At 37.5% G+C, this 26,710-nt stretch overlaps 1 protein-coding gene across 1 annotated transcript in view; it reads right to left on the bottom strand.

Annotated features, from left to right (window-relative positions):
* Positions 1-4,081: 4,081 nt before the first annotated feature.
* The window catches only part of SLC5A12 (solute carrier family 5 member 12), a 47,751-nt gene continuing 25,122 nt past the window's right edge, over positions 4,082-26,710 (bottom strand). The window contains exons 9-15 of the mRNA XM_058688493.1: positions 22,794-22,906; positions 18,982-19,049; positions 13,409-13,495; positions 10,301-10,467; positions 8,587-8,690; positions 6,170-6,297; positions 4,082-4,269 (exon numbers count right to left, since the gene is read on the bottom strand). Coding sequence (XP_058544476.1) covers positions 4,117-4,269; positions 6,170-6,297; positions 8,587-8,690; positions 10,301-10,467; positions 13,409-13,495; positions 18,982-19,049; positions 22,794-22,906 — 820 coding nt within the window. The 3' untranslated portion in view covers positions 4,082-4,116. The remainder of the gene's footprint in view (positions 4,270-6,169; positions 6,298-8,586; positions 8,691-10,300; positions 10,468-13,408; positions 13,496-18,981; positions 19,050-22,793; positions 22,907-26,710) is intronic.

Here is a 26,710-nt window from a genome sequence, read left to right on the forward strand (position 1 = left end):
TATAAGTGTTACATTGGTAATACTTAACAAATCATATATATGAATATTGCATTTTCAGTAATAAACTTATCTATCTTTATAACGGGTTTTTTTTTCTTTTTTTCAAGAATTTAGGACCCTTAGAAATCATACTTTATTTAAAATTGCCATTCAAAGGCTACTGTTTGGAAATTAATGGCATGACTTTTAGTTTATAGTTTATGGTTACCTTGTTCTAATTCTTAAACCGCTTCAGTAATTCACATACTAAGCCAGTATCTTGAAAATTCTAAAGAGAAACAGTGAACCAATTTAACTTAAAATGAATACTGTAATATCACTTTCTTTATATACTGCAAACTAACAAGTATTGAATGTTTTGTGGGGGCCAGTCACCATGCTAGTTCATATGACTTACCTCTATAAATCTTCACAACAACCCTATTATGTAGGGACAATTTTTGCTCCTTTTAATTTATAAGAAACTAAACTCTAAAAAGTCTTGGCCAAGATTGCTGAGACAATTTATGTCAAAACTTACATCTAAACCTAAGCTAAGTCCAATCTGTCACCTTCATCAATAAGCTGTACTTCTTAGGGCACCTGCTTGGCTGAGACGGTTAAGCATCCACTTCTTGATTTCGGCTCAGGTCATGATCTCAGGGTTTATTTGTAGGATGGAGCCATGCATCGGGCTCTGTGCTGATAGTGCAGATCCTGCTTGGAATTCTCGGTCTTCCTCTCTCTCTCTACCCCTCCCCTGCTCACTCTCTATCTCTCTCTCTCTCTCCCACACAAAATAAATAAAGATTAAAAAAAAAAATAAGCTGTACTTCTTGCTCCAAATGGTACCAAAGAGAATATCAGTGACCAAAATGAATTCATCAGAATGAATGGAAGAGAACACTGAAGTCATTCCATTTCATTTTTACTAATATTTGTGATTGAGTTTAAAAGAAAGAGACCAGCATTAAGTTTGGCACATTTTAGGCCATCTTAGAACTCATCATTCATAGCTCCATTTACTGAGAATATCCCTGGTCATTCTGTGGCAAAAATGGCCACAAGTTCAGCGCATTTCCATGGCCCGGATTTAACTTGGCACTGAACAGACCTTATACCACACCAGCAACCTTGACACAAGTCTGAGCTGATATTCCTAGGGAGGAGTAAGAGTAGGAGAGGTGCAAGAAAGTAGTCAAGTCTATTGGCTGCACTTACTTCACAGTTTCTGTTTAGCCACGCAACAAATGTGGTTCCTGGACACTGTGGAAGATGGTTTTTCTCTTGAACTCCCATCTGGTCTCTACCTGAAGCCTTAGATTTTTCCATATTTGTTCAAATAGGAAGAATTAGGAGGGATCCTTATATTGACCTCTCCAAGCTCTCAGAATGTTGTCATAATGAAAGATGACAGAGCCATTTTTTTAATAATGATGATGATGATGATGATATCTTCCATTTGTAAGTCATTTTATGCCTTGATAACACTCCAGGTAAGAGAATCAGTGACTAAGAAAAGAAAAAGTGTCCCAAAAAACCTTCTGGGAAAAATGCTGACCTAGTGATATCTGTGGAATAATTTCTGAGTAAAATTTGCGAGTAAAATAAAGAACTATTTAGTACAGTTTGTTTTTGTACAGTTTCAAGTGAAAGTCCAAAATCTTGAAATGTATTATTTGATATATATCTATATAATACACACACACACACACACACACACACACACACATGCCCCAGCAACCTCTCACCCAGTGCCTTGAGTGTCTGGTGTGTCTGGAGAAGCAGCTCCATGCCTTACTGGTTCTTAGCAGAGACCACACCTGCGTGCAGGCACCTATGCACTTCCTGGGGAGGGGGGCATCTGTCAGCTCAAAATGTCTGCTTTGGCAGACTTCTATGTGCTCTCTGATGCCTGTCTGCTGATCAGTTCAGGCACGCCTCGGGGACTATGGTTCATGCTCTTGCCTGGAAAGAACACCACTCTGTGTTCTTTCTCCAGCGTTAGAATCTCTGACGGGGATGTGGTGAGAAGGCAGGATGCAGGGATAGTAACGGATTTATATCTTTTCCTTAAAGTAAATAAGGGGTAATTTATCAGTAAAGCATTCCTCTGGGGGGAGAAAAAGCCACATATCCAATGGCTGCTGTTTATGAAATTCTCATCCTCAGAGTGGTTGTTTCCATTCCCAATCATAAGATATTAACTAAACCAATGAGGTTTGGCCAAATTTTCAACGTTCACCCAATATATTTTTGAGGCTCTAATTCATAGGAATGTCCTAACTACTAAATCGTTTAGAAAACAATTGCGCCTTTCAATCTACAAATCCTTAGATCAATACCTTCATTACCTTGCTGGACTAGAAAAAGTGTTTCTAGAAATTCTTCTCTTTCTCATTTTCAGATATTTGGAAAAATATTTGGAAAGATATTTGGAAAGGTATTTTTTACTTATTACTTCTTTCCTTCCTTTTCCAAATGTATTTTTTCTCATGTCGCTTATAAACCACAGCCCAGTTCTCTCATTTTCTCCCTGTATTCTCCTCTTCTATTGAGTGGAGGGAGAGAAGACAAGCATTGGGATGTGGCTTATAAATTCCATTGTTTTTTAGTTCCTTTGCATATTTTTTACCACTGATTTTTTTCTATATTCTCTCCCTAATAACAAATACTGGTTACATAATTTTTCCCCCTATCTTATGCTTCTTTTAAGGTTTTCTCCTCCTGGGTTACTTTTAAACAACATAGCCTTTGGGACTTCTTATCCTTGCCCATTTGGACCATTTATTTTTATTTTGCTGATATGTTATTTCTAGACCTTTTGATCTCACCTGGCCACCAAACTAAATATCTGACACCTGCCCTAATGGACCTGACGCTGAGATGTTGGCTCGTTTCCTACTATCTTTCCTCTGGTCTAGCCCTTGGGGCACTGGTTCTTTTTTACTTTTTAAGGATTTCATTTTTTCGCTTCATCCAAAAAGCTTGCACTGCCTCTCCATTTGTTAACTATTGTTCAATTGTTTCCTGTCACTCTAGAACTTAAAAAATAATTTTTGTGAATTCAACTGTATAGATCTTTATTTCTCTCACCTTAGCCTGGTGGAACATGTTGAGCTGGTGTAGAAGAGCTGACTAAGTAGAATATAATACCTGTGGATGAGGTATTTTGCTCCAAAGAAGACCCCATGACTAGTGAAATCTGTGGGCTGCTAAGCTACTTGCAAGATTCTCTTCCAGATGCCATCCTAACAGCCTCTTACATAGGACATGCCTTTTTCCTCTTTACCGAGCCCTGGGAAAGACTCCAGACTTTTGTTGAGCACAATCATTTTTCCCTTGTAAGGTGATGGAAAGAAAGAAATACTACATCAAGAGCCCAAAGGGAGCAGTGTGTTTAGTTATGATTGTGGCACTCACCAGATATACCAGTCCCTCTCCTGTACTGAGCAAAATTATTTATAAGGCTTGGTCAGGACAGCTGTAGTAGCAGGGATGACTGGAAGAAGACTTAAAGGTATGGGGGTGTGGGTTGAGGGGGTTGATGGCATTTAAGTGTTCCAACTGTAACTGCAGTGTGGGGTGATGTGAAATGTGCCTACATATATGTGAGTAATGGGGGCTGGGGTAGATGTCATTCTTCCCTTTTATCAGCAGTGATGGAGAAGCATTTAATATGCATACCCCCTTCCACATTCTGCCTGTAAACTCCAAGATACTTGATTCTTAGAGAACCATCAAAAACCAAACCAAACAAACAAAAACCCTGAAGTTTAATATGACATAAAGCAAAGGGACTGATTCTATTCATTGTGGTAAAATCCAGTCCTAATTCAACCCAGAAGGAAGTTTGCCAGTACACTTAAGGTTTGGCTGTTTCTTCTCATGTGAACGTTGGGGTCTTCCAAAGAATATCCTGGGAATATGCTGGAAACAGTCATTTTATTTGTAGTTATAAATAAGTATAAATAGATATGAGACATCCTTGTCTTCTAGCAGTGGCAACTACACAAATCTGCTAACCAATAGGCACATAGTACACGGTCTGTGTGTATCTGTGTGTGTGTGTGTGTGTGTGTGTGTGTGTGTGTGTTGTGTGTGTGTGTGTGTGTGTGTGTGCTACACTCGCATGCGTTAGAAATGAGTAATCTTCTCTAGTGCCATATTGTTGTAGCTTTTGTCCTTGGGATCATGGCCTGGAATATTGACCAGGTCTTCTTGCCTGAGTCCATTCTGTAAGACAGATTCAGCCCCTTGTTTCCAGGAACTGCCATTCTCAAGGTTTTCCTGAAGAAAATGGAAAAAAAAACCACAACACATATTAAAGAGTTAGTCTTAATGTATTCCAAATCACTCTCAGTGAATCTTGCTCAGCACCACCCCCAAATGATATAATATGATCAAATGATATGATATCAAGTCAAATGTTATATAAATAGGAAAGCAATACATTTCTTAATTCATAACTATGATGATGATTCAATTCATATAGGTACTATCTCTAATGATAATAAAAACAGAAAGAACAATTTAGCGAACGTTCGCAATATATCTTGTGTTGTGTGATGAAATGTATATTGTATATCTCTGTTAGTATAGTAGCCCTGTAAGGTAGTAGCATTATCTCCTTAGGAGAAGCAAACCTATGTCTCAGACAGTGGTGCTGCCCTTCCTTCATGAACAGCAAGGCCTCTTGATCACAGCAGTGGGACCTACATGCAGACTCCCCCAGAGGTTGCCTAATGTCATCCTTCAGGAAAGGAGCCCAATAATGACATACTAAGTATTCTCTCCCACTCTCAGCTCAGCCTTGAGAACAGAAGCTGCCTGTATCAACAGGATTTATCATTCATTCCAGAAAATTCTTGCCCGGGAATATAAGTCGCAAATCAGTAAATAGCTTGATTATTTCCTTCTAGAACTTCCTCCAAACCCATTTACCAAACAATGAACTGCTTGATCAGCTGCTTTCTCAGCAAAATAGAGTGCCTTCGCATTCTGAATTCCTCTCAAGACGGTGCTCTCCTTTCTTCAGTAATTATTAAACTCAGTTTTACTTCACATCCATATTAATATGGTGTTTTGGGGAAGGAGAACAACTGACCACTTTGGTGATGTGATATAGGTAAAAAGTCTGTCTTCTAGAGTACTGAAAATATGAAATGTGTGGGACTGAAAGAAAGTCAATAACCCATAACTAAGAAAAAAAATATACACTCTTACACTTAATGAGGCAGAGACGATTGACATAGATATGACCATTTGCAAACTTAACAGGAAACGTTACATCTCCCAAGGTCCAGCTGTTGTCAAATGCTGTAATAACTCTGAGGGATTATTACTCTCTTACCAAATGGACACTAGACAGCTTTGTTTTCATTGCAACTTAGACTCCTGTCAGAATCCTACAGTGGGAACCCAAACCTTACAAAAAACGAGCCCAGCATCCCTCTTGTTAAGGGTGGAATTGCCTGCTTTCCCTAGAGTGACCCCCCACCCACCCCCTGGGCTGCATCAAGTCAATAAGTTAGATTTGGTCTGACCACAGGCTGTTGCTGGTGGCCTTTGGCTGATAGGAGCTTAATGACACTTGGATGGTGTCTCTAGTCTAAACAATTCTCAGTGGGATAAGGGGAGTTGGGCATCCTGCTGCTTCTCTAAGAAGTTCTCCCAATCTGACTCTATATTTACACTTCATGGAGCTAGAGATGTTTGTGTCCAGATGGCACGGTATGCTCTCCTCCCAGTTTTCAGATATAAACTGAGGTTGAAAGAGGTTAAACAATTTACCCAAGGCAAGTAAGACATGGAACCAGGATTACATCCAGGGCTGACTCTAAAGTCTATGCTTTCCACCATGATACTAGATTGTGCCCCCTGTTTTATTCCTTTTCTACTGTTCATTTTTATACTTTTCCTAGAATTCACCCTCAGAAGGGGTAAAAGGGCTTTTGGAAACTGACTACTTGCAATGCCAACAATTCACCCCAAAGGTACATTTACCTGTCAACATGTTTATATGCTCAAAAGCTAATCAGCTGAGGTTAACTGAAGCTGAAACTAGATTCAGATTGTAATATTCATTGCCTTCCTTTCTCACACCCACCTTTGTAGATGGTTTAATTGGGCAACAAGGGAATCCTTGTGAGCTCATGTGTGTTTTTCAGAAGCTCAAACATCAGCTTACCTGCTCAGTCCCACTGTCATGCTGAACACCACACCAGCACAGTCTTTTGTATTTCTTAGACCAAAAGCAAAATAAATCGCAAACCGGTCTAATTAGCAGTGGTTGAATATCCTTGCCACTTTGATAACCTATTAATGAAAGGACAGATGGATTAGGTGATTGCACATTTCTAGGTCTTCTATAAAGATTTAAGTATTGTATACTTACTAAGTAGGTCACTTCTTAGTCTAAGAGTGAAAATAGGCCTGACTGGTTAATAGACAGAGATTGGTAACTGCTCAAAGTGAGTAGGAGGATAGATTTTTAAATATCTACAAACTGTCAGGTCAGGCAAATTCACAGCTATAGGGTTAAACAGAGACACCATACTTATTTTAAAGATGGATTATGGAAAACTCTATTCTTACCCTTTGTAGGTCAACAGAGGGGATAGCAGGAATCATAATTTCTTCCTTTAGGAAAACTCTTGGTTTTTCAGTCAAATCAGATATATTAGAAGCCATCAGAGTCAATATTTGTAAAATTAAAAAGATTATGTTTACCGTTTCTTCTTCCTTCCACCCCAGTATCCTGAATAAGCAATACTCTGACATTCCCTTCAGCAAGTCTAGGCTTTCCTGACACCTTCTTTGCAATCTTTAAAACACACCTGTCCAACGTCCCATTCCTTCAAATCCTGCTGTGGAATAAGTCAAATTGATATTTGAACCAAGCTTTAAAGGATGACAATATTTCCTGCCTAGAACTTTTGCAAATTTTGGTATCATGATAATTATTCACAAATACCCAATCTCATTCAATGGTAGTCATTAATTCAGCAGCCAATTTAGTCTAAATGTCCCTAAATGGGGTAGCAGAGTGATGGTTACAACCTTGATCGCATTCCTCCTCTGTTCCAGACACTGTGCCAGTCTATAAGCTTTTTTTCTCAAATTTATTTCTAGAGATTAAAAAAATGTAGATTCCTAAAGCTTCAAATTGAAGTTTAAGTGATATATTCCCCGGCATTATGTCACTCTGTCAGAAGACATTCAAACAAATAAATTGTACTCCTCTTAATAATAGTATTTGCTTATTAGTGAATGCCTTCTATGTACTAGGCATATTTTATGTAGACTATAAAATATATCTAATCTTTATAAAATAGATATTGTGATTCTCCTTTCATAAGTAAGGAAATAATAAATTTTTCTATGGTTTAGTAAATGACAAAACAAGAAATTAAACATATGTGATCTTAAAGCCTGAAACACTCCATTTTCCTTAGTGTATGTGTTTGAGTGGGCAGTGAAAAAGAGAATCATATAACTTCAAACTTCTAGCCAAGGGCAGCCTGAATAAGAAATATTTAATCCTGAACCCAACTATCCCCAGGGTTTCAAGCAGAGAAAACTTTTCTCTCTTAATGTACCACAGAAGTATCGAAGAGTTCTCAAATAAGATAGATACTTTATGTCTAAGGGAAGAAGCTGAGCCTTACTAAGAAAAAAGAGTTCTATACTTCACATGGATTTTTTGTTTGTTTCAAGTTTTTGTTTAAATTCTAGTTAGTTAATATATAGTGTAACATTGGTTTTACTTCATATGGATTTAGATTTAGTTTTATTCTTGGTTGGGGGGAAGGCTTTGGGAGATAGTAAACAAAAAGCCAAAATTTAGGGCTGCAGTTCTCATGGATAAGAAGGTTACAAATGAAAATAGAACTCAAGTGTGAGGCTCTATATTTGCCCTCAATCAAGAGCATGTATAATCCGTTTAATGAGCAAGACCTTAGGAAACAGGCACTAAAAAACATCGTCCCCTTCTGGTGGAAACCACATTTGTCAACAGAAACTACAAGGCTATAACAGCATAATTAATGAGAAAGGAGAAGCTCAAAAGGGATGAGACCATTTCCTGTGGATGAAGAGGTTTCTCCCCAGGAAAAAAAAGTTTGCCCTTGAAATGTCACCAGTTGTAAAGCAACTTTGAGTGAATTTGAGAAAGACCTCCATCTAGTATGTTAGTTAAGGCTCACCCGTGAGATAGGAAGTGGTTATGAGAGAAACTCCAGTCTCTTACTGAGATGAAGGAGGAAAGAACTCTTAATATTTAACCTTTCCTACTGATTGTTATATTACAAAAGATTTTCTTACTGCTTCTGGGGGCCATGTGTTAAAGCACCATTTCTTTTTCCTGTAATGTATGGGGAACGTTTTAAAATAGATGTTTTATATATATATATATATATATATATATATGATAATCAGGAGAATGTTTTTGCATATGAGCTTCAAGAGAGTATGCATGTCTTTGGGAAGAAGAGTTTCTTGCAGTGGATCCAAAATCACACCAGTAAGACATCCATCTAGCCCACCAATGCATGAGGCTAGCCCATGTCTTCCTTGGCCCCAAAGAGAAGAATCCATGTAACCAACCTGTTATGAAGCTGATGATTATCCCAGCAGCAATGCATCCTAAGCAGCCCACTGCACTGTAGTAAAGGTAGGAGAGCGAATACCAGGTGTCAGCGATTGCAGGTCTGTGGATGACAACAGCACGTGTCAACAGTTCCATGAGTTCTGAGGTTATGATCCACAATGACTTAGAGGACTACTGAAGGTTCATTGTAGGGCCTGGCATTTCTCAAAATTCCAACACTTTAATTTTTTGCCATTTGGTTATTTTTCTGAAGAATCAATTGTAGACTAACTGGGCTCTATATTGCACTCAATCCAACTCATCCTTGCATTATAAGTATAGTAATGTATGCACTAAATTATAAGAAGTACAATGAGGACTGTGCTTTCCATTTCTTTTGTATTATTCACTCTTTAGACATTTATTAAGCCAAGATTTAGTGCCAAGAATTGTGGCAGATATTGGAGATAAGAAGATGAGTGAGCTGCAAAGTCTACATATAGGAGCTAACGGACAATCATAAAGTGGAAGGGTAGCACCTCGAATTAGGAACAAAGAATTCTGTGAGCATTTGAAAAGAGTATCAAACCCAGGCTTGTGTGTGAGACAATACCTGAACTTGTTTTTAAAGACTAGTTAGTAGCTATTCAAGGAAGGAAGGTAGCTAAGGCCAGGGTCTAGCACTCCAAAAAACGAGGACAGAAGAAGCACAGGGAGGAGGGAGGGAATATGGTGGACCTGGGAACTATAATAGGTTATTATGTGTTTGTAAGATTTATGGAAAGGAATGCTTCTAAACTAAATGAAATTCAGAAGCAAATGGAAGCAAGATAATGGAGTACTCATAGACTATGTAGGCAGGACCACATACTCAGGAGCACAGTCCGAGGATGTGGCTCTACCTACTTCATAATAGTGCAGCCCATAATAGTTTTTCCACCTGATACACAGAGTTAAGGAGCTATCCAAAATTCTTAGATTTGTTTCTATAAACAATGAGAGTGTGAGAAAGTGCATTTATTAAAGTCAGGTACAGTGCTACAGGCTGTATTTATCCTTTCTCACTTAATCCTCTCAAAGCACAAGCAAAGTAAATATTATTTCCCTCATTTTTCTTTCAAAGTCTCTTGAGAATTCATGAAGTAACAAGTTATTAACTTATGCAGAGACGGAGTGGATAAATGATAAAACCCACATCCAAACCTAGGCATTTCTGATTTCAAAGGCCATGATGTTCTCCCTATACCATGTTATCTCCTGCATTTTGGTGTCTTAAATTACCTATTCCGGCCAGAAATAGAAGATAAATCCTTTGTTAGGCCCCATTTAGTTTGATCTAGAAGCTGCAAGTTCACAGCAGTGCTCCCAACCCTGTGTCCACAACCATTCTACTCGGGTCCTTTACTCTTTCAAGGGCACGAACCTTGATCTTCATACCCACCCATCTATCCCCCCCCCCCACACACACACACACTATTTTTCTTATTTTGAACTCATAATTCCAATTAATTCTTTTGCTGAGTTCACTCTTGTGAACCTGGGATGCAGAGGAATGGATATTCAGAATATTCAACACCCCTTCATGGCACTCATCAGTGCTGGGCACTGCCCAGAAGGACTCTCACAGGAAAGCAAGACCGGGCTCATCAGACTTATCCCTGGAGAATGCCTCTTCCTCAAACCTGGTTACCCACTGCCTGGGATTGAACATCATCTTTAAGTTCCACATACCGGCTGGATAGCTCTGTAGGTGATGATAGTGTCACATTTGATGGGACACACTGGTCTGTTGATAAAGGCAAGGGCCATGTCTTGGAGTCTGGTGCAGGGTAGATAAAGGCCCCAATGGCCACCCAAAATGACAAGGTGATTCCAGTCAGAAGGCCACCCAGTGCACCCTTGATGAAGGGAAAGAAAACGTTAGTGAGAGATTTGACAAAGCTGTTGAAAGAAAAAAGAGATGAGGAGTCCATGCCTCAGAGATTCTTACTGACCACCCTAAGTCTTGGCCACTTGTGCTGGAAACAGCACACCCAAACTGCTTTTCTTCCAACTCCCACAATGCGGTCTTATTTAGGAGTAACTTGTTCCTTAAATGAAAACACAGGGGAATGCTTTAAAGGTTACGATTTTTAGATTTCTAGCAGGAACTTTTTTTTCCTTCCGTTTAGCTTCTTCTTACCATTTAATCCGTCAAGTAACATACAACATGATGACTATAGTTAACATCCCTGTCTGGTATATATAGAAATTGTTAAGAGAGTACATCCTAAGAATTCTCATCACAAGGAAAAAAATATTTTTTTTGTCCATATGAGATGATGCTAAACTCAATGTAATTATTTCACAAATATGTAAGTCAATTCACTATTCTGTACTTCTTATATTTATACAGTGCCATATATCAATTATATTTCAAACCTTGTGGAAAATCCTATTAAGACCTCAGTTCCTGGTAGAAGAATTTCAGAAGCCTGGGAAAACCTCAGAAAATGGAGACAATGTCATTTTTCATTGACAGCCACTATAAGCTATTATATAGAAATTCTTTCTCCCATATCTCTTTCCAAGTGATTCTAGCAGAGTCCCTGACTCACAAGCTTGGAGATTTTTGTTTGGGTCTAAATATTAGCAAGCATATTTACTAGCCTTGTCATTTAAGGGTTATGCTTCTTGATAGATAAACAGTGAAAATCAATGAGTGATAGAGTCATTTCTCCTATAAAGGAGAAAGTGCAGTCTAGCAGTGATCAGGGCCACTGGAAAATAAAATCTGAATCCTCCCAGCCTCCATTAGATAGTTGAGCCTTCTATGTGAGAGAGAATAAGTTGGTAGTTTCTCTGTTTATTCAGGGAAAGACTTTTTGATAACGGGACCAGAATGTTTTCTTCATTATTGTTTAGGGAAACTAAAGCAATGTGTGTGACTTGAATACTTATGCCTTGGTCTAGACCAGAAGTCTACAAAGTTCTATTACAAATAGCCAGTTACTAAATATTTTAGACTTTGTGGGCCATCCAATGTCTGTCACAACTACTCAGTTTCTGCCCGATAGTACAAAAACGGACATACACATTATGTAAACAAAAGGGAGTGGTTATAACCGATAAAATTATTTTTGGGCACTGAAATGTGAATTTCATATATTTATGGGTCATGAAATTTTTTTATTCTTTTAATTTTTTTCCAATAATTTAAAAATATGAAAACCATTTTAAGCTTGCAGGCCATACCAAAATCTGGACGCTGGTTAGATTTGGCTTGAGGGATGTAGTTTGCTGACCCCTGGCCTAACAGTGAAGAGTGAATGGATTTCAACAAGAAGTTCAACCCTCAGAGATTTGTGGTAGCTGTCTAGAAAGCCATGCTGAAAGGGTCCTGGGGCTTCATCCCTATTTTGTGGAGAGAGCTATGATTGATTAGTAGGATCAGCCATGGCCAATGATGGGGGGAGGTGACCCAAATTTGTAACATTTACCTCCCTCTACCTAGAGCAAGGTGGTTTTCTGGGCTAAATGGAAGAACCACAGTTCACTAACATAGATAACAAGTTAATGTGTAGAATGACTAAGATATTCTGTAGCTCATTATTAGCTTTTTCACGGTCATATTGCCTTCCCTCATACTATCTCTCCAAAACAAACCTATCCTTGTCAACCTCAATATCAGAAAAGTAAATTAAAACAAGACTGTAAGGGAAACACTACAAATTCCCAAATGCTCCCTGCCTATCCATGCTCTTTGCCTATGTCCGTAAGATTTATCTAGAATAGAGGCCAAGAAGGGTCAGATAGCTACAGTCACCTAATTAGACATATCATGTGACTCACGCTTCATTGAGCACCCTAAAGTATATTTAAAAGTATGCAGAGTCAGGTTTTTTGTAGTCTAAGGACTCTAAAAAATATATGCATATAAGTGTATGAATGGCAACAAGTGAAAAGATAATTTTGCTACATTGAGAAAATAATGATTTTTAAACTGTTTTAAAGAGTATTATATTATTTTTTCAAATAAATGTTCATTTTGATGTATATTTATAAAGTGATCCAACCAACATTTACTTAATATACAATTAGCTTGTAAACCAGCAAAACGAAGAACATCTAGCTATCAGATACACCAGGTTTGTTTACTCTCTTCTTAAATTTGTTAATTAAGTTAGTTAAATTTGTTATAATTCTAAGTAAAATGGAGGAAAAAAAGAAATTTACAAAGCTTTTTTTTAGGTTTTCAAAGTTGTATTTAACCTAAATTATTCCCAAATTCAATATACCTTTTTTTTTTTTAATTTTTTTTTTTTTTACGTTTATTTATTTTTGAGACAGAGAGAGACAGAGCATGAACGGGGGAGGGGCAGAGAGAGAGGGAGACACAGAATCCGAAACAGGCTCCAGGCTCCAGGCTCTGGGCTATCTCTGAGCCATCAGCCCAGAGCCTGACGCGGGGCTCGAACTCATGGACCGCGAGATCGTGACCTGAGCTGAAGTCGGACGCTTAACCGACTAAGCCACCCAGGCGCCCCTTAAATTTCATTATATGCACCCTGAATTTAGGGAGAACATTTCAAACCCTAGAGTCAACTTTGATGTCATGACATCCAGTACTTCATGTGCTCCTTTTACTTTCCTTGTTTTCAGCTTCTTAAAAGGCTTCACTGAAGTCAGAGAAAGGAGGGCTTGGTTTCTGTTTAGTTCCACCATGGAAAAAAAGCCACCATTTTTTTTTTCCCAGCCCAGAGAGATGGCCTTTCCAAAGAGAAGTGAGAAAAGAGAGAAGTTGTCTGGGCTTCATGAAGTTTTAGCTGGGAATCATGGAGAGACATGCAGGAGCCTTACCTTCCAGTTCACAAAAGGGAACAGGATTCCCAGAGAGAACAGACCCAGCATTGGTCCCCCGCACATGCCATGGATGCTGAGGGCAGCCTGTGGAGGAAGACAGATCTCAAAAACTTGCCCACTCCCCTGAATCCACGGCCACCTGGGATCACTCTCTCTCTCTCAGACCCAGGATAAAATTTAACCCTAGTCCTGCTGGTACCACTCATTACTTGCATGCTTTCTGGAAGTCATTTCTCCCTTCTGGGCTCAATGATAAGCATTGTATAAAATAATAAAAATACATACATTTGTGTGTGTGTGTGTGTGTGTGTGTATACATACACAAAGGTAATTTGGATTTGATAGAAGTAGTTTTCCCTTAAGGTGGTCTCACTGATTTGTATACATTTTCTATCTTGTCAAAAAAAAAAACAATTTTCTTTTTATAATGTACCATATAAATGTATCTATACCTTATGTTTCATGCCTTACACAACCTATTCTAATCTTGTTTTAACAATTCTATCATTTTGATAATAATACATTACCCCACTCCCACGATCCCACCCAGATGTTGAACATTAAGTTGGGACATGGTGGGGAGGCCACTGGACATTCCATAGCTCCGTATCTCATATCCCATTTTTAAGGGCTCCATTTTTGGAGATTGAGGGAGTTTGACAAATGCATTTCCATATGTCTTAGACTCTAAGTTATTAAGCCCACTGACTTGGCAAGGGGCTTTCATTAAACTAATCTGCTATTGGCCTGTAGCTTTGTGCCATGGTCTTCCAAGAGTCTTGGACATACACGCATTGATCTGCATGCAAGTGAACAAGCATGGGAGAGTGCCAGCATGTGTGAACATGTGTACGTACATGCACACATGCACATACACACACACACACACACACACAGCTATCCTGCAGTGCAGCCTCTTTCTTTTTCTTTCTTTTTTTTAATTAAATTTTTTTTAATGTTTATTTATTTTTGAGAGACAGAGCACAAGCAGGAGAGGGGCAGAGAGAGAGGGAGACACAGGATCCGAAGCAGGCTCCAGGCTCTGAGCTGTCAGCACAGAGCCCAATACGGGACTCGAACTCACAAACCGTGAGATCATGACCTGAGTCGAAGTCGGACGCTTAACTGACTGAGCCACCCAGGCATTCCTTTTTCTTTTTCTTTCAATGCATCTGTAGGGCTCTTAGGTCAACAGCTGAGATTAAGATGCTCTATAAAGATACTATGTGTATCTTAATGTTTGTCAGGCACCGCCTATGTATCAGGTAGTTAAGATGACACTCCAGAATAATGACTTCATTTCATCTTCACAATTACCCTGTTCAGTAGATATCACTAACTGAATTTTATAGATGAGAAAACTGCACTGACAGAAAACATATTAAAGATATAATTTCATTTAGCAAATGGGAGAGGTAAGATTTAAGAGATTTAAGCTAGCTTTTTTGGCCATAAAACCCACCTTTTCTCTCCTAAAGGCAGTCTACAGAAAAAAAAAAATGTCAAGAACACAGACTCTCATAATGGCTCATTTTGTTTAAGGGAAAAAATGTTCCTGAAAGATTCCATCACTAATAGTCAGAATATTTGGATTCTAACTTTGATCCTGCCTCTCATAACTCTAATTTGTGAGCATTCTGTTATTAATTCAGAGACATTCTATTTCGGAGTGTCTTTTTTATGAAAGATAGATAGAACCAAGAGGCCATCAAATCCCCTCCAGCTGTAATGTGAATTCTTTTCTCTAGAAAGATGAGGTGCAATGCATTGTTATGTTTGTTTTTCAAGTTTAATTTTTTATGAAGTCAATGCCACAGATAGATCTTTGACAAGATAGAGGCAGAGAAGATTAAAGCCGATATTCTTCCCCAAAGTCAATAATTTAATATTCTTGACATTTCCTTTGCTGATTGATAACATGAATTCATAATTGCCCTGGCTGGTGAATTTGGAAGATAATTTACTAGCTATTAAATAAGAGAATCAATAAGTTAGGAAAGGTGTTTATCCCTTCTAGTGGAGGAAAATACATTAACAATCTCATAAAGTCATCAGCCAATATGCTTCTGTATAAAAAGTTCGTCACATGATAAAAAGAAAAAAAAATCCAAGAGTTTCTGGCTTTTGAAGATATGCATTTCTATAACCTACAGTACTAAACTAATCTTAATTTTTATCTTTGTTTTTGTTGTTGTTCTTAAGCGGGTTCAATTGGGGGAAGACTTAAATCTCACCCAATAGCTTTCTCCTCAGTGGGCAAATCTCACATAAATTGCTCCTGCAAACTGGGGGTGATGAATGAAAGGATGTGCTTTGGGCTGGGGGTTGCCTTACTGTGCCTTAGCTTTCTCATTTCAAGTGGGAATCCATGCCTGCTTCCTGGGTTTTCCTGTGAGCATTCAATGTGTAATCTGAGAAAGGTCAGAATCATGACTAAGCACTCCACAGCACATAATGGGTACTCCCCAAATGCTATCTACTATTATTTTTTTCCTTTCTCTTTTTCTTAAGTTTTAATTTTAATTCCACTTAGTTAACATACAGTGTTATATTAGTTTCAAGTGGTATCCACTATTATTATTACCTCCTTTAATTGTTGTTTCCTACCCTGTTAGCGAGCTCTCTGGCTGCTGAGGCATGTCATTTGTTGGACTGTTTGGAGACATAGGAGGCACTTTCTTAAGTGGAGATAAGAACCTGCTTGGAACTCATTACAGCCCTTAGGAGAACTAGATGAGAGTCATTAAGATAGAAGCATAACGGATAGAACGGCCTTTCTGAAAGTGAGCTCTGCAAATCACTAGTTAACATGTGACCTCTGCTGCTTTTACCTGCCCCCTCCCCCTGTTTCTGCCACCACCACCACCCCCTGTACCCTCTGCCTCCCTATATATGGTCTATGGTCACATTTTAAAGAAAACCTGGGGGTACCTGGCTGGCTTGGAAGAATGTTCAACTCTTCAGCTCAAGGTCATGAGTCTGAGCCTCCTGTTGGGTGTAGAGATTACTTAAAAAAACTTTAAAAAATAGGTTTCTTGGGGCGCCTGGGTGGCTCAGTCGGTTAAGTGTCCGACTTCAGCTCAGGTCACGATCTCGCGGTCCGTGGGTTCAAGCCCCGCGTCGGGCTCTGGGCTGATGGCTCAGAGCCTGGAGCCTGCTTCCAATTCTGTGTCTCCCCCTCTCTCTGACCCTCCCCCGTTCATGCTCTGTCTCTGTCTCAAAAGTAAACATTAAAAAAAATTAAAAAAAAAAATAGGTTTCTTTATTTTAGGACTTCCTGGGGTGTTCAATGTGCTAATGTGGCTGTGGATTTCTGAGAGGGGCATGGAGTGTGCAGCATTTCCCAAATGTCCTTGACATTGGAAATTTGCTTTCTTAGAGCATTTCACAGAATGAAGGTCTCCAGAACACACTTTATAACGTCCTAAGTAAAAGGGCCTTTGCTGAAGAAGATTCAGGCTGCCCACTCCTAGCACCATCCACAAACACACACCATGAGTATCGCATGGCTTTGTGAACACGAATTGAACCTGCCTTTATCCCTTATGTCCGTGAAACTTGGGCTTCAATCTTCCCATGTGTAAAACCTGAATAGGAATGTTGTCCCATTATGTTCAATCTAGAAAACCTGTTTGGAAAATTAAATAGGGGAATTATAGTTGACTTTCTGCACCGTCAAATCAGACGTATTTAGAGAAATGAGAGGGACACCCTATGAACAATATCTCTCCTAGGAAACAAAAGATCAGAGTTTGCATTTCTTGCCAACCAGCCTCTCCTCAACTGTGTGAACTGTGGGGCATACATTTTAAACAATCAAGAAAGTGCGCCAAGCATATCCATCTAAATAATGACAAGCAGATGAGAGCATCATTTACAATCATCCCTGCTTTATCGTAAGCTCTGTTTTAGACCAGTCTTGTAGGTCTTTGTGTATTCTAGAGCCCTTCCTACCTCAATTGGAAATAAGATTAAAATGCAAACGTTTCTGAAAAAGAACAGTTTAGTGATTGAAATTCTTGCTAAATTCAACATGATGATACTTCCTTAATAGTAAATAATGTTTGGATAAAAGGGAGAAAGCAGTGGGGCACAAGGCCTCAGAACTGACTTCTACATGTGGTCCCTATGAATGCATGGAAGTAAACTGATAAGAGATGCTGCTGATGTCACTAAAGCTACCAGTGCTGCTGTGTGAATGAGCAAATAACAAAGTGCTCCAAAAACTAGGAAGAGGTTATCAAGCATCTGTGATAAAACAGTAAGTACCTAGCTTACCAGAGGGGACACCGGGTTTCCAATCCTACAGCTTCTTATGTAGACAACTGAGCTATTGTATCCCTCAATCTCCCTGACTTACTCCCTGGAGCTCAAAATAGAAAGAAAGGATTCTTCATGAGTAGTCATTAGAAGGATCAAGTCAGATGCACAGCTCTGCAAACTAAGATGTGTTCTGTAAAAATCAGTGATTGCTATTCACGCACCCTTATTCATTTCTTTGCTGAAGCAACATTTATTGAAAAGCTATGCTGTTCCAAGATAGTACAAAGGATGTTGAAATTATGCAAAGATGGGGTCCCCAGGTGGCTTAGTTGGTTAAGTGCCCGACTCTTGATTTTGGCTCAGGTCATGAGCTCATGGTCATGGGATCGAGCCTTGAGTCAGGCTCCACACTAGGCATGGAGCCTGCCTAGGATTCTTTCTCTCCCTCTCTCTCTCTGCCCCACTCCTGCTCATGCTCTCTTTCTTTCAAAATAAATAAATAAACAGTAAAAAAAGAAATTACGCAAAAATACAAGGGGGATATAGAGGGCTGAAGTAGAATCTGAAGATGGGCTGATCTACTGTTGCTTCCAAGGTGGCTGATTTGCAGAGGGAAGAGGGGTGGCTCAGGGGACTTGGACCATAAACATCGCTCAGACACTGACTAGCTGTGAAAACCTGAGCAGGATATTTTCACTCTTTTCTGTAATTATCTACAAAATGAAGATGCTGAACCATATTGTCCTCGAGACTCCTTACCTTCTTTTTATGGAAAGGGGAATTGGATGTACGAGAGGCAGTTCACCCTAGATAATAGATAGAGGTGGGCTCATGGGCCAGCTCCCCACTCCTTACTTATGTGACTCTGGGACAATCACTTCTTCTCTATTTCTTAGTTTCTTCATCTGTAAAGTTAGTATATTAATCATACCACCCTGAGGGAAGTGATAAAGGTTAAATGTGGTAAAACATTTGGGATTGTGTACCTAGAACATAGGAAGTGCTCCATTTATAGCAGTTATTATTATTATTGTGATGATAATTATCATTACTGCTTTTATTTCAGGATCATACATGCTCAGATCTGGATTTTAAAAGGGCAGTGTACCATAATTGACTTCCATTACTAGCTTTTAAAAGTTTCCCCTTCTGAAAGCAATTTTGGTTGAAATTTTACATGCATATTTCATTCGGAACTGGTATCAGACTCTCAGCATATGGCACTTGGAGGAATAAGCAAAGCTTTAGCACAGAAAGTGGGCAAAAGTTGCTAGGAAATCAAAGGTGTCTTTTCTTGTTTTCATTACCTGCACAACACCTCCCATGAGAGAGGCAGCCACGGCCATGGAGGTACACATCACACCAAACAAGAGACCTGAAAGAAAGAAAACCCGTGACCATCATCCAAACTGGCTTTGAGGAATTTCTTGAGCTCCTGCCCAGGACTGTCTCTGAGGGAAGCCATTTTGGAAGGGAACTCGGTGAGAACTGTCCTTGCCACTCAGCCATCACAAGCCCCAAGAGGGTAAGGGGGGAGACTTTGTTCCCAGTCAGGCAAAATGAGCTGGAATCTGGCCTCAAGGTGTTTTCTCTCCAGGATTCAGGAAGAAAGTTACCATGTGGATGCAACATGAAAATGCAGAAAAGACACTGGTCTGGACTAATCCAGACCAAATTAGTGGGAAGAAATTCCGGTTTGACCACTCATCAAAAATCAGCTGAAGAAATCACTAACCTTTCTGGGATTCAGAGAGCTCTTCATTTTTAAGACGGCTAAAGTATCTATACACTTTACCTCACAGCGTTTGCAAATCTGGAATGTTTTTTCTAATGTTTTCCTCTAGTGCTTTATTCATGTCATCCTTATGGCCCTTGTATATTGCATAATGATTATTTGTTTACATATCTACGTGGGAGACCTACCAGGGCCATCAGAGTACCTCGCCTTTGAGGCATCTCATGCAGGGCCTCAGTACCAGGGGAGCTTGAGGGGTGAAGCAGCATATGGGTCTTACTAATCTTTTTAAGATGATGAGTTCTTTTAACCACCTTTTAAAAAACAACTGTTTTTATACATCTTTGTTTAAAGATCGTCTTAAAATTACATTCAATTCCCATTATAACCCTTAAACTAAATAAGGGAGGGATAAAGAGACAAAGAGTTGGAGATATAGGCCCAGACACAGTGACAGAAACGGACAAAAAATGATTTTGTTTATTCTGTTTGAAATGATCTCTCAGCTAAATATCTAGCTCAGTTCCCAACATGATTATTAATTCACTTTTATGGAGTACTGACCATATGTCAGGCACTTTACCAGTGCCAGTGCTATAAAGTCAGAATGTGATTCCTGCCCCAAAGATCTCACATTCTAGGAATGTGAGGAAGGGACTACACATAAATAATGCATCCAATAGTGTAGTGCCTGGTACATCGAAAGTACCATGAATTTTTTATTATTATTATTATTGTTATTTTATTTCAGGTTTAGTACATGATATACATGATATTTAATATCAGGAACTCACTCTTAAAATGAAATCAGTCTAACAACTTTCAATGCAATCTTTTCCAACTTCTCAATAAGATAGAAAAATAAGGAAGCTCACAACTACACCAGAAACCAAGTTTGATCAATAAAAACATTTTGGAATTCTAAAATTATTCTCATTATCTTTAAAGGTGATAGACTGGACTGCAAAAAATTTAAGTTTTACTGTAAGATTGAATTTATATAATTACATAATAATTTTATAATAAAATATAAGGAGTGAAGCACAGTTACAGAATTAAAATCATTATTGTTAAGAAATTTGCTTTGTGGAGAGGAAAAGAACAAAATTACAAAAATACGAGAAAAAGTAAAGTATATGGAAAACAAAAAATCCAAATTAGAAGAACATTTAAGAATAAGTAGATAAAACAATCGATACTTTCAGACACTTACTAGAAAACCCATTAGAATTTTAAGAACCAACAAGAGTTGGATAAATGACCAGATACAAAACAAAATAAATGAAAAGTTGAAGGTGTTCCACATTCATAATGAACAGTTTAGAAGATACTATGGAAAAAGCATCCTGTTCATAATATCAATGAAAGAAGAAAAGAAGAAAAAGGGAAATGAGAAGAAGTGAGAGGAAGAGAAAAGCTGAAGGAGGAAGACATAAGCGTAATTAACATCCAGGGTAGAAAATATGATACCATTATAGAAAAATACTATTGCTAGGTAGAAAGCTTACAAAGATGTCAATTCTTCCCCCAAATATTTTCAGATGTAATGCAATCCCATTGGGATAGAGGTGCAGCTCCATGATGGTGCAATAAAGTATTTTAAAGTTAATATGAAGAATATATAAACATGTATTACCTAAAGTTTGTTTTTGTAGAAAAAAAAGGAAAGTTACAATTGAAAAATTTTTAAATTTTAAACTAAAAGAAAAGTGACAGGAGTTGCTCTAGCAGATATTTTAAGTAAAACACTATAAAGCTAGAGTATAAGACAAGATGGTATTGTCCTACAACTGGTAAATAACTTAATGAAAATAAGTATATGATATTCTTAAACAAATCCTTATAGATGAAAGAGTCTTATATTGTATATTATCATCACTGAAATATTAACAACCAGTGAATAATATTAGATTAATGATGCTGAGAAAATTGGCTGTATAAGAAAAAAAATTTAGATTCTCATCATAAATCAAATAATTTGAATACATTTAATATGAAATACAAAATTATTGACAGTCTAGAGAAAAATAAGGAAATATTTAAGTATGTTTTTAATGGGAACAAATTTGTAAGCATAAAGAAATGGATAAAATAGTAAAAGAAATGTTACATATATTTTAAAAACTATGTAATATAATTTCTGTACATCAAACATGTATTTAAAAAAATCTGAAGGACATTTTTCAATATACAAAGGTAACATTTCCTTTATACATGAAGAGATTTTACAGACAAAATTTCTAGTATCTCATCAACAAACAGAAAGCATATATAATTTTTTCACAGAAATACAAATGGTTATTTATGATCTGACAAATGTTCAAATTCACTATAAATCAAAAAATATAAACTAAAGCAAAAATGTGATGTTATTTTGCCCATGAAGTTGGCCAGTTTTTGAAAATACTGATATCAAGTGCATAGAAAAATATGTCATTACTCACTGCTGCCACACATAAATATTAATTGGACCATGCTGGAAACATTTTTCATAATATATATCAAGAACTTCAGTGAATAAAAAAGTAAGCCATTTTGTAGACTATTAAGAAAACATTAAAAAACCATGTTTTCAAATAATGCATACATGACACAAGAAAATGCTCACCACAGTATCCTAGAAAAAACAACGAAGAGCAAAAGTAGCTATAATTTTATTCAAAAAGTGCATATATTTTCTCCAATTACCTATATTTTCTATAATACATGAATAATAATATAATTTGTTTATACCTAAGAAGAAATGTTTTGCAAAACTATAATTCAGTATGGTAAGTGCTACAGTGAGCATAAACATAATATGCAATGTGTGATTAAGCAAAGAGCAACTATTCCTAGAAGTGAGTTTACCAGGAGTTTGGTAATAAAAAATTCTTTAGAAAAGAATTTGGCATAATGTACAAACTTGTCAAATCACCATGTGGTACACCTGAAACTAATGCAATATTGTGTGTCAACTATACTAAAAAAATTAAAGTAAGTAAGTAAATGACAATTATAAATAATAAAAAAGAAAGAAAAGGAAAGAATTTGACTTTATTAGACCATGTGGTTGGCTACAGTGAGCAGAATGTCTTCCCATGTAGAGGGACGGATATGATCAATACAAGGCATAATCAGGAGATGTTGAAGTGATAAATCTAGCGTGTAGGGGGAGTACAGAAGAGTGTCGAATATAAGGTTGGTGAAAGGTAAGCTAGCTGGTAATTCTCTCCCGTTACCCTCCTGGTATCTTTGGAAGTGTGAATTCATACGTGAAATTCCTCATGCATCTCCGTGTGCCTTTGTGCCTGTAATGAGTGCTGAATAGCATGTGCAGGATTTTGACATGCACCACATGTACATTTCATGACATGGAGTAGAAGATCCACTGGCTGTACCTACATAAGCCTTTACTGATCCACGTGCTCAGCTTGTCGGAGAGATGGGGAAAACAACTCTTGACAAAATCCTCAAAGGTCACTGTTGCTAAGGCATTGATGCTTGCAGCCACAGTGCTACAGGGAGAGAAAAGCAAGAACACAGTCCAGGCTAAATAAAGCTGACCAGCCTGCCCCCTCTTTCATAGCAAATAGACAAGACAGGGCTCTAGAAACAAAAAACAGATGCAGACATGTCCTTATCCTGGGATTTCAGGGGAACAACGTGGCCTGCCTACTTGCTCTTCAAAACTGTTTCTGTGCTTAGTGCTCTCTGATTTCTTCTTCTAATGCCTACTAATGCCCCTGAACAAGACATTAAATGAGTTAGCAGGCGGTAATAGAGGTTGTGCATGAGTATGTATGTGTGTGTGTGTGTTTGGTTGGACTTGAGGCAGGAAATACTGACTGTCTTAATCCAGGAATAAGTACAATTTGCCATTCATTAATCATTCACTCATACCATTTATGCATCCATTTATGCATCTCTCCATTCTACATATTAGGCATATGGTGGCGAACCAGAAAAGCATACACCTTATACTTGGTGAAATAGACATTCGATAACCAATTACACAATTGGTCCCAGTTGGTATGAAGGAAAATACCAACATGCTATGAAACTATGCCTTGCAGAGTCCTAAAGTGATATGAAGTTAGGGAACTCTTTCCTTAGGAAATGATGATTAAGATAGGCACTGAAAGGACCCATGCAAATTGGGGAAAAGATGTTCCAGAGCAAAGGGAAAATTACATTTAAATACCTCTAGATGGAAGACTTGTTGCATTCAACAACCTGAAGCCACCAGATTGAGTAGAATGCAATTTGTAAGGGAGAGAGGAGCAAAGGATAAGATGGGAAATGGGCAAAGACTAAAACCACATAAAGAATCTTATGTTCCCTCTGATTTTCCACCTAGAGTTCACTCTTAGGACCGTAAAACTCACTTTGATGACAGGGGACCTGGAAATTTGGGTTTTCTTTGCAGAATAGCATGAAAGCTTATTTAATTCCTCATATGGAACAACATCCTCCTTAAGGTTTTAGCAGAAGTAATCTCTCCATAGCATCCACTGCCAACTGTGTCCCTTTCTTAGAATTTTTGGTCTTGAGACCGAAAGAGCCAACCATTCTCTTATGGGGGATTTACCTTTTGACAAATATATGTTTTCCACTCTGGAGAGACCCAGCCTTAGAGTAAGAAGGAAAGATAAGTAAGGAAAGCTCTTTAGAGAGGGGCAAAATAAAAGCTGCAGTGTCACCCCTCCATGTGTTTGACTCTCTAGTGCTCATTTTTCCTGTCCTAAGTTTCCCTGAGATCTTAATCTCAACACCACAGAATAATATCACTTTGTGTTCTTGATGCAAAAATCCTAAAAATAATATTAGTAAAAACAATTCAGTAGTACACTAAATTAGAATTACACACCAAAGCAAGTTAAAGTCATTATATAAATTCAAGGATGTTGCTGTTTTGGAGATCTGTCAACATATTAATATGCCAAAAGTTAAAAAAAAAAAGCCACTTCAAAAATGCCAATAATTTACTAATATTTAATATCTCTGATAAAAAAATTTCCTAAAAGAATAAATATATGCATTTTGTTCTTTTTTATAATTTATTAACTTAAAATGAATATTCTTAAACGTTAATAATATCTCTCAAATTAAAACGTGATATCACATTTAATGGTAAAATCCAAGAGCCATTTCCTTTAAAGTCATAACAAAAATAAGAATTTCTGCTAATCTCAATTATTACCATTGTTCTCAATGCCCAAGTATATGAGAGTGAACATAGAAGTGTAACTTATTAAAAAAAGAAAAACTCAAAAGTATTTGCAAATATTATGATTTCTGTACATTCAAATCCCAAAGAATTAACTGAAAATAATCAGGGGAAAAAATCTACATATCAAGGGAAATTCTGTAAAAAGAAAAACATTGTGAATAACAGACATTAAATCATATCTTAAAGCATAGTGGTTAAAATTATCAGTGTTTGCATCATTATAGATAAATAGACCAAAGAACTATAAAGAAAATCCAGAAAAAGTCCCAAATATATAGAAGAATGTAGGATATAATAAAAATAGCATTTAAAGTCACTGATGGAAAGACAGCTTATTTACCAAAAAGTAATGGGACAACTGGCTACTATCTTAGAAGGAAAATAAGTGTCGAGCTCCACTTCAGTTTTTATACCACACATATAGTCTAGATAATTTGAAGGTTTGTTATTTAATAAGACTATAAATATACTAGAATGGTGTCTGGATAGTTAGTTATAATGATAGAATGGAAAAGCCTTTCTGAGAATAATATTAATCCAGAAACCATAATGGAAAAGAATTGGTCAATATAAATTAGAATCTCCATATACTCAGAAATAAAGCAAATATACAAACAACAAATGAAAAAAACATGAGATATATGCCAAGAGGCTATTTTTCTTGTATATAAAGAGGAAAACTTTAAAAAACTAACAAAGAACATAAACTGGCATGTTACAGAAAAAGAAATACAAATGGCCAATGAAAGTAGGGAAATGTAGCCAATCCCACTTATGGTCAACCAAATTCATATCCTAATTAGTTACCATTTTTCACCTATTTGTTTGGCAAGTTGAAAAGTTTGATAGCACCCAATATTGGTGGTAGTGTGAGAAAAGAGATGCTCTAGTATTTTCTTTTTAGAATATAAATTGTTGAGAATTTTTGCAGCTGAATTTAGCAATGTCCATGAGAAGTTTAAACTATTAAGTATTTGGACACAGTAATTCTGCTTCTTGGAATGTAGCCTACATATATCCTTGCACAATTTCACAAAGATATACGTTGTAATACCTTATGGATTAAGTGTTTGTGTTCCCTCACAACTCATATGCTGAAGTCTAACCCCCAAGGTGATAGTATTTGGAGCCAGAGCCTTTAGGAACGATGAAGTCATGTCAGTGGAGCTCTTATGAATGGACTTAGTGACTTTACAAAAGAGATCCAAGAGAGCTCCCTTAACCCTTCTACCGTGTAAGGACAACAAGAAAATGGTCATAAATGAGCCATGAATTGAGCCCTTACCAGACACAAAATCTCCCAGGGCCTTGATCTTAGACTTCCTAGCCTTGGGAACTGTAAGAAATTGTGGGTTTTTTTTTTATAAACCACCTAGTGTATGATATTCTGTTATAGCAGTCTGAGCAGACTAAGACAGATTTGTTAGATATGTCTTACATTAAAGGATTGGTCAAATAAATCACAGATTTTAAAAAAGAGTAGGGTACATCTACTGATGTGGAAAGATTTCTAAATTATATTACCTCAAATGAAACCATATATACAATATGATCCTTTTTTTCATTCACTAAAAGGTATATATGTTCCCATAAGCAAAGAAATTTTCAGGTTCATTGACAAGAAATTAACAGCGGTTAACTCTGTGGGTTGAGACAAAGGATTTGAGGAATAAGATATAAAACTTTGACTTTGATCTTCTGCTATTGTTTGAATTTTGACTCTGACCATTTTACTCTCTTAAAATTGGCCTTTGACAAACCTTATCAATGATTATCTGCAACTGAGCTCCAGGAAGGGAAGTGATGCTTTTCCAACCAGCTGAGTTCATAGAGTCAAAGGTCTGGCATAAAGGAAGGTAATGATACTACATTGATCTCAACACTGTTACCTCGACCCTTCAAGTTACCATCATCTCTCAACTGTGTCAAAGCAAATGCCTGTTACTGGTCCCCCACTTTCGCCACTCTTGCTTTATCACAGTCCCTGGCCCTGAGAGAAGCCTGAGGCTTTAATTGTATGGCATCACTCACTCTCTAGCTTCAAACCTTCTGAGAAAATTAGTAACAGGAAACTTCACTAAAATGAGGT

This window comes from Neofelis nebulosa, chromosome 10 (assembly GCF_028018385.1).
Source record: "Neofelis nebulosa isolate mNeoNeb1 chromosome 10, mNeoNeb1.pri, whole genome shotgun sequence".
Lineage (NCBI taxonomy): Eukaryota > Metazoa > Chordata > Mammalia > Carnivora > Felidae > Neofelis > Neofelis nebulosa.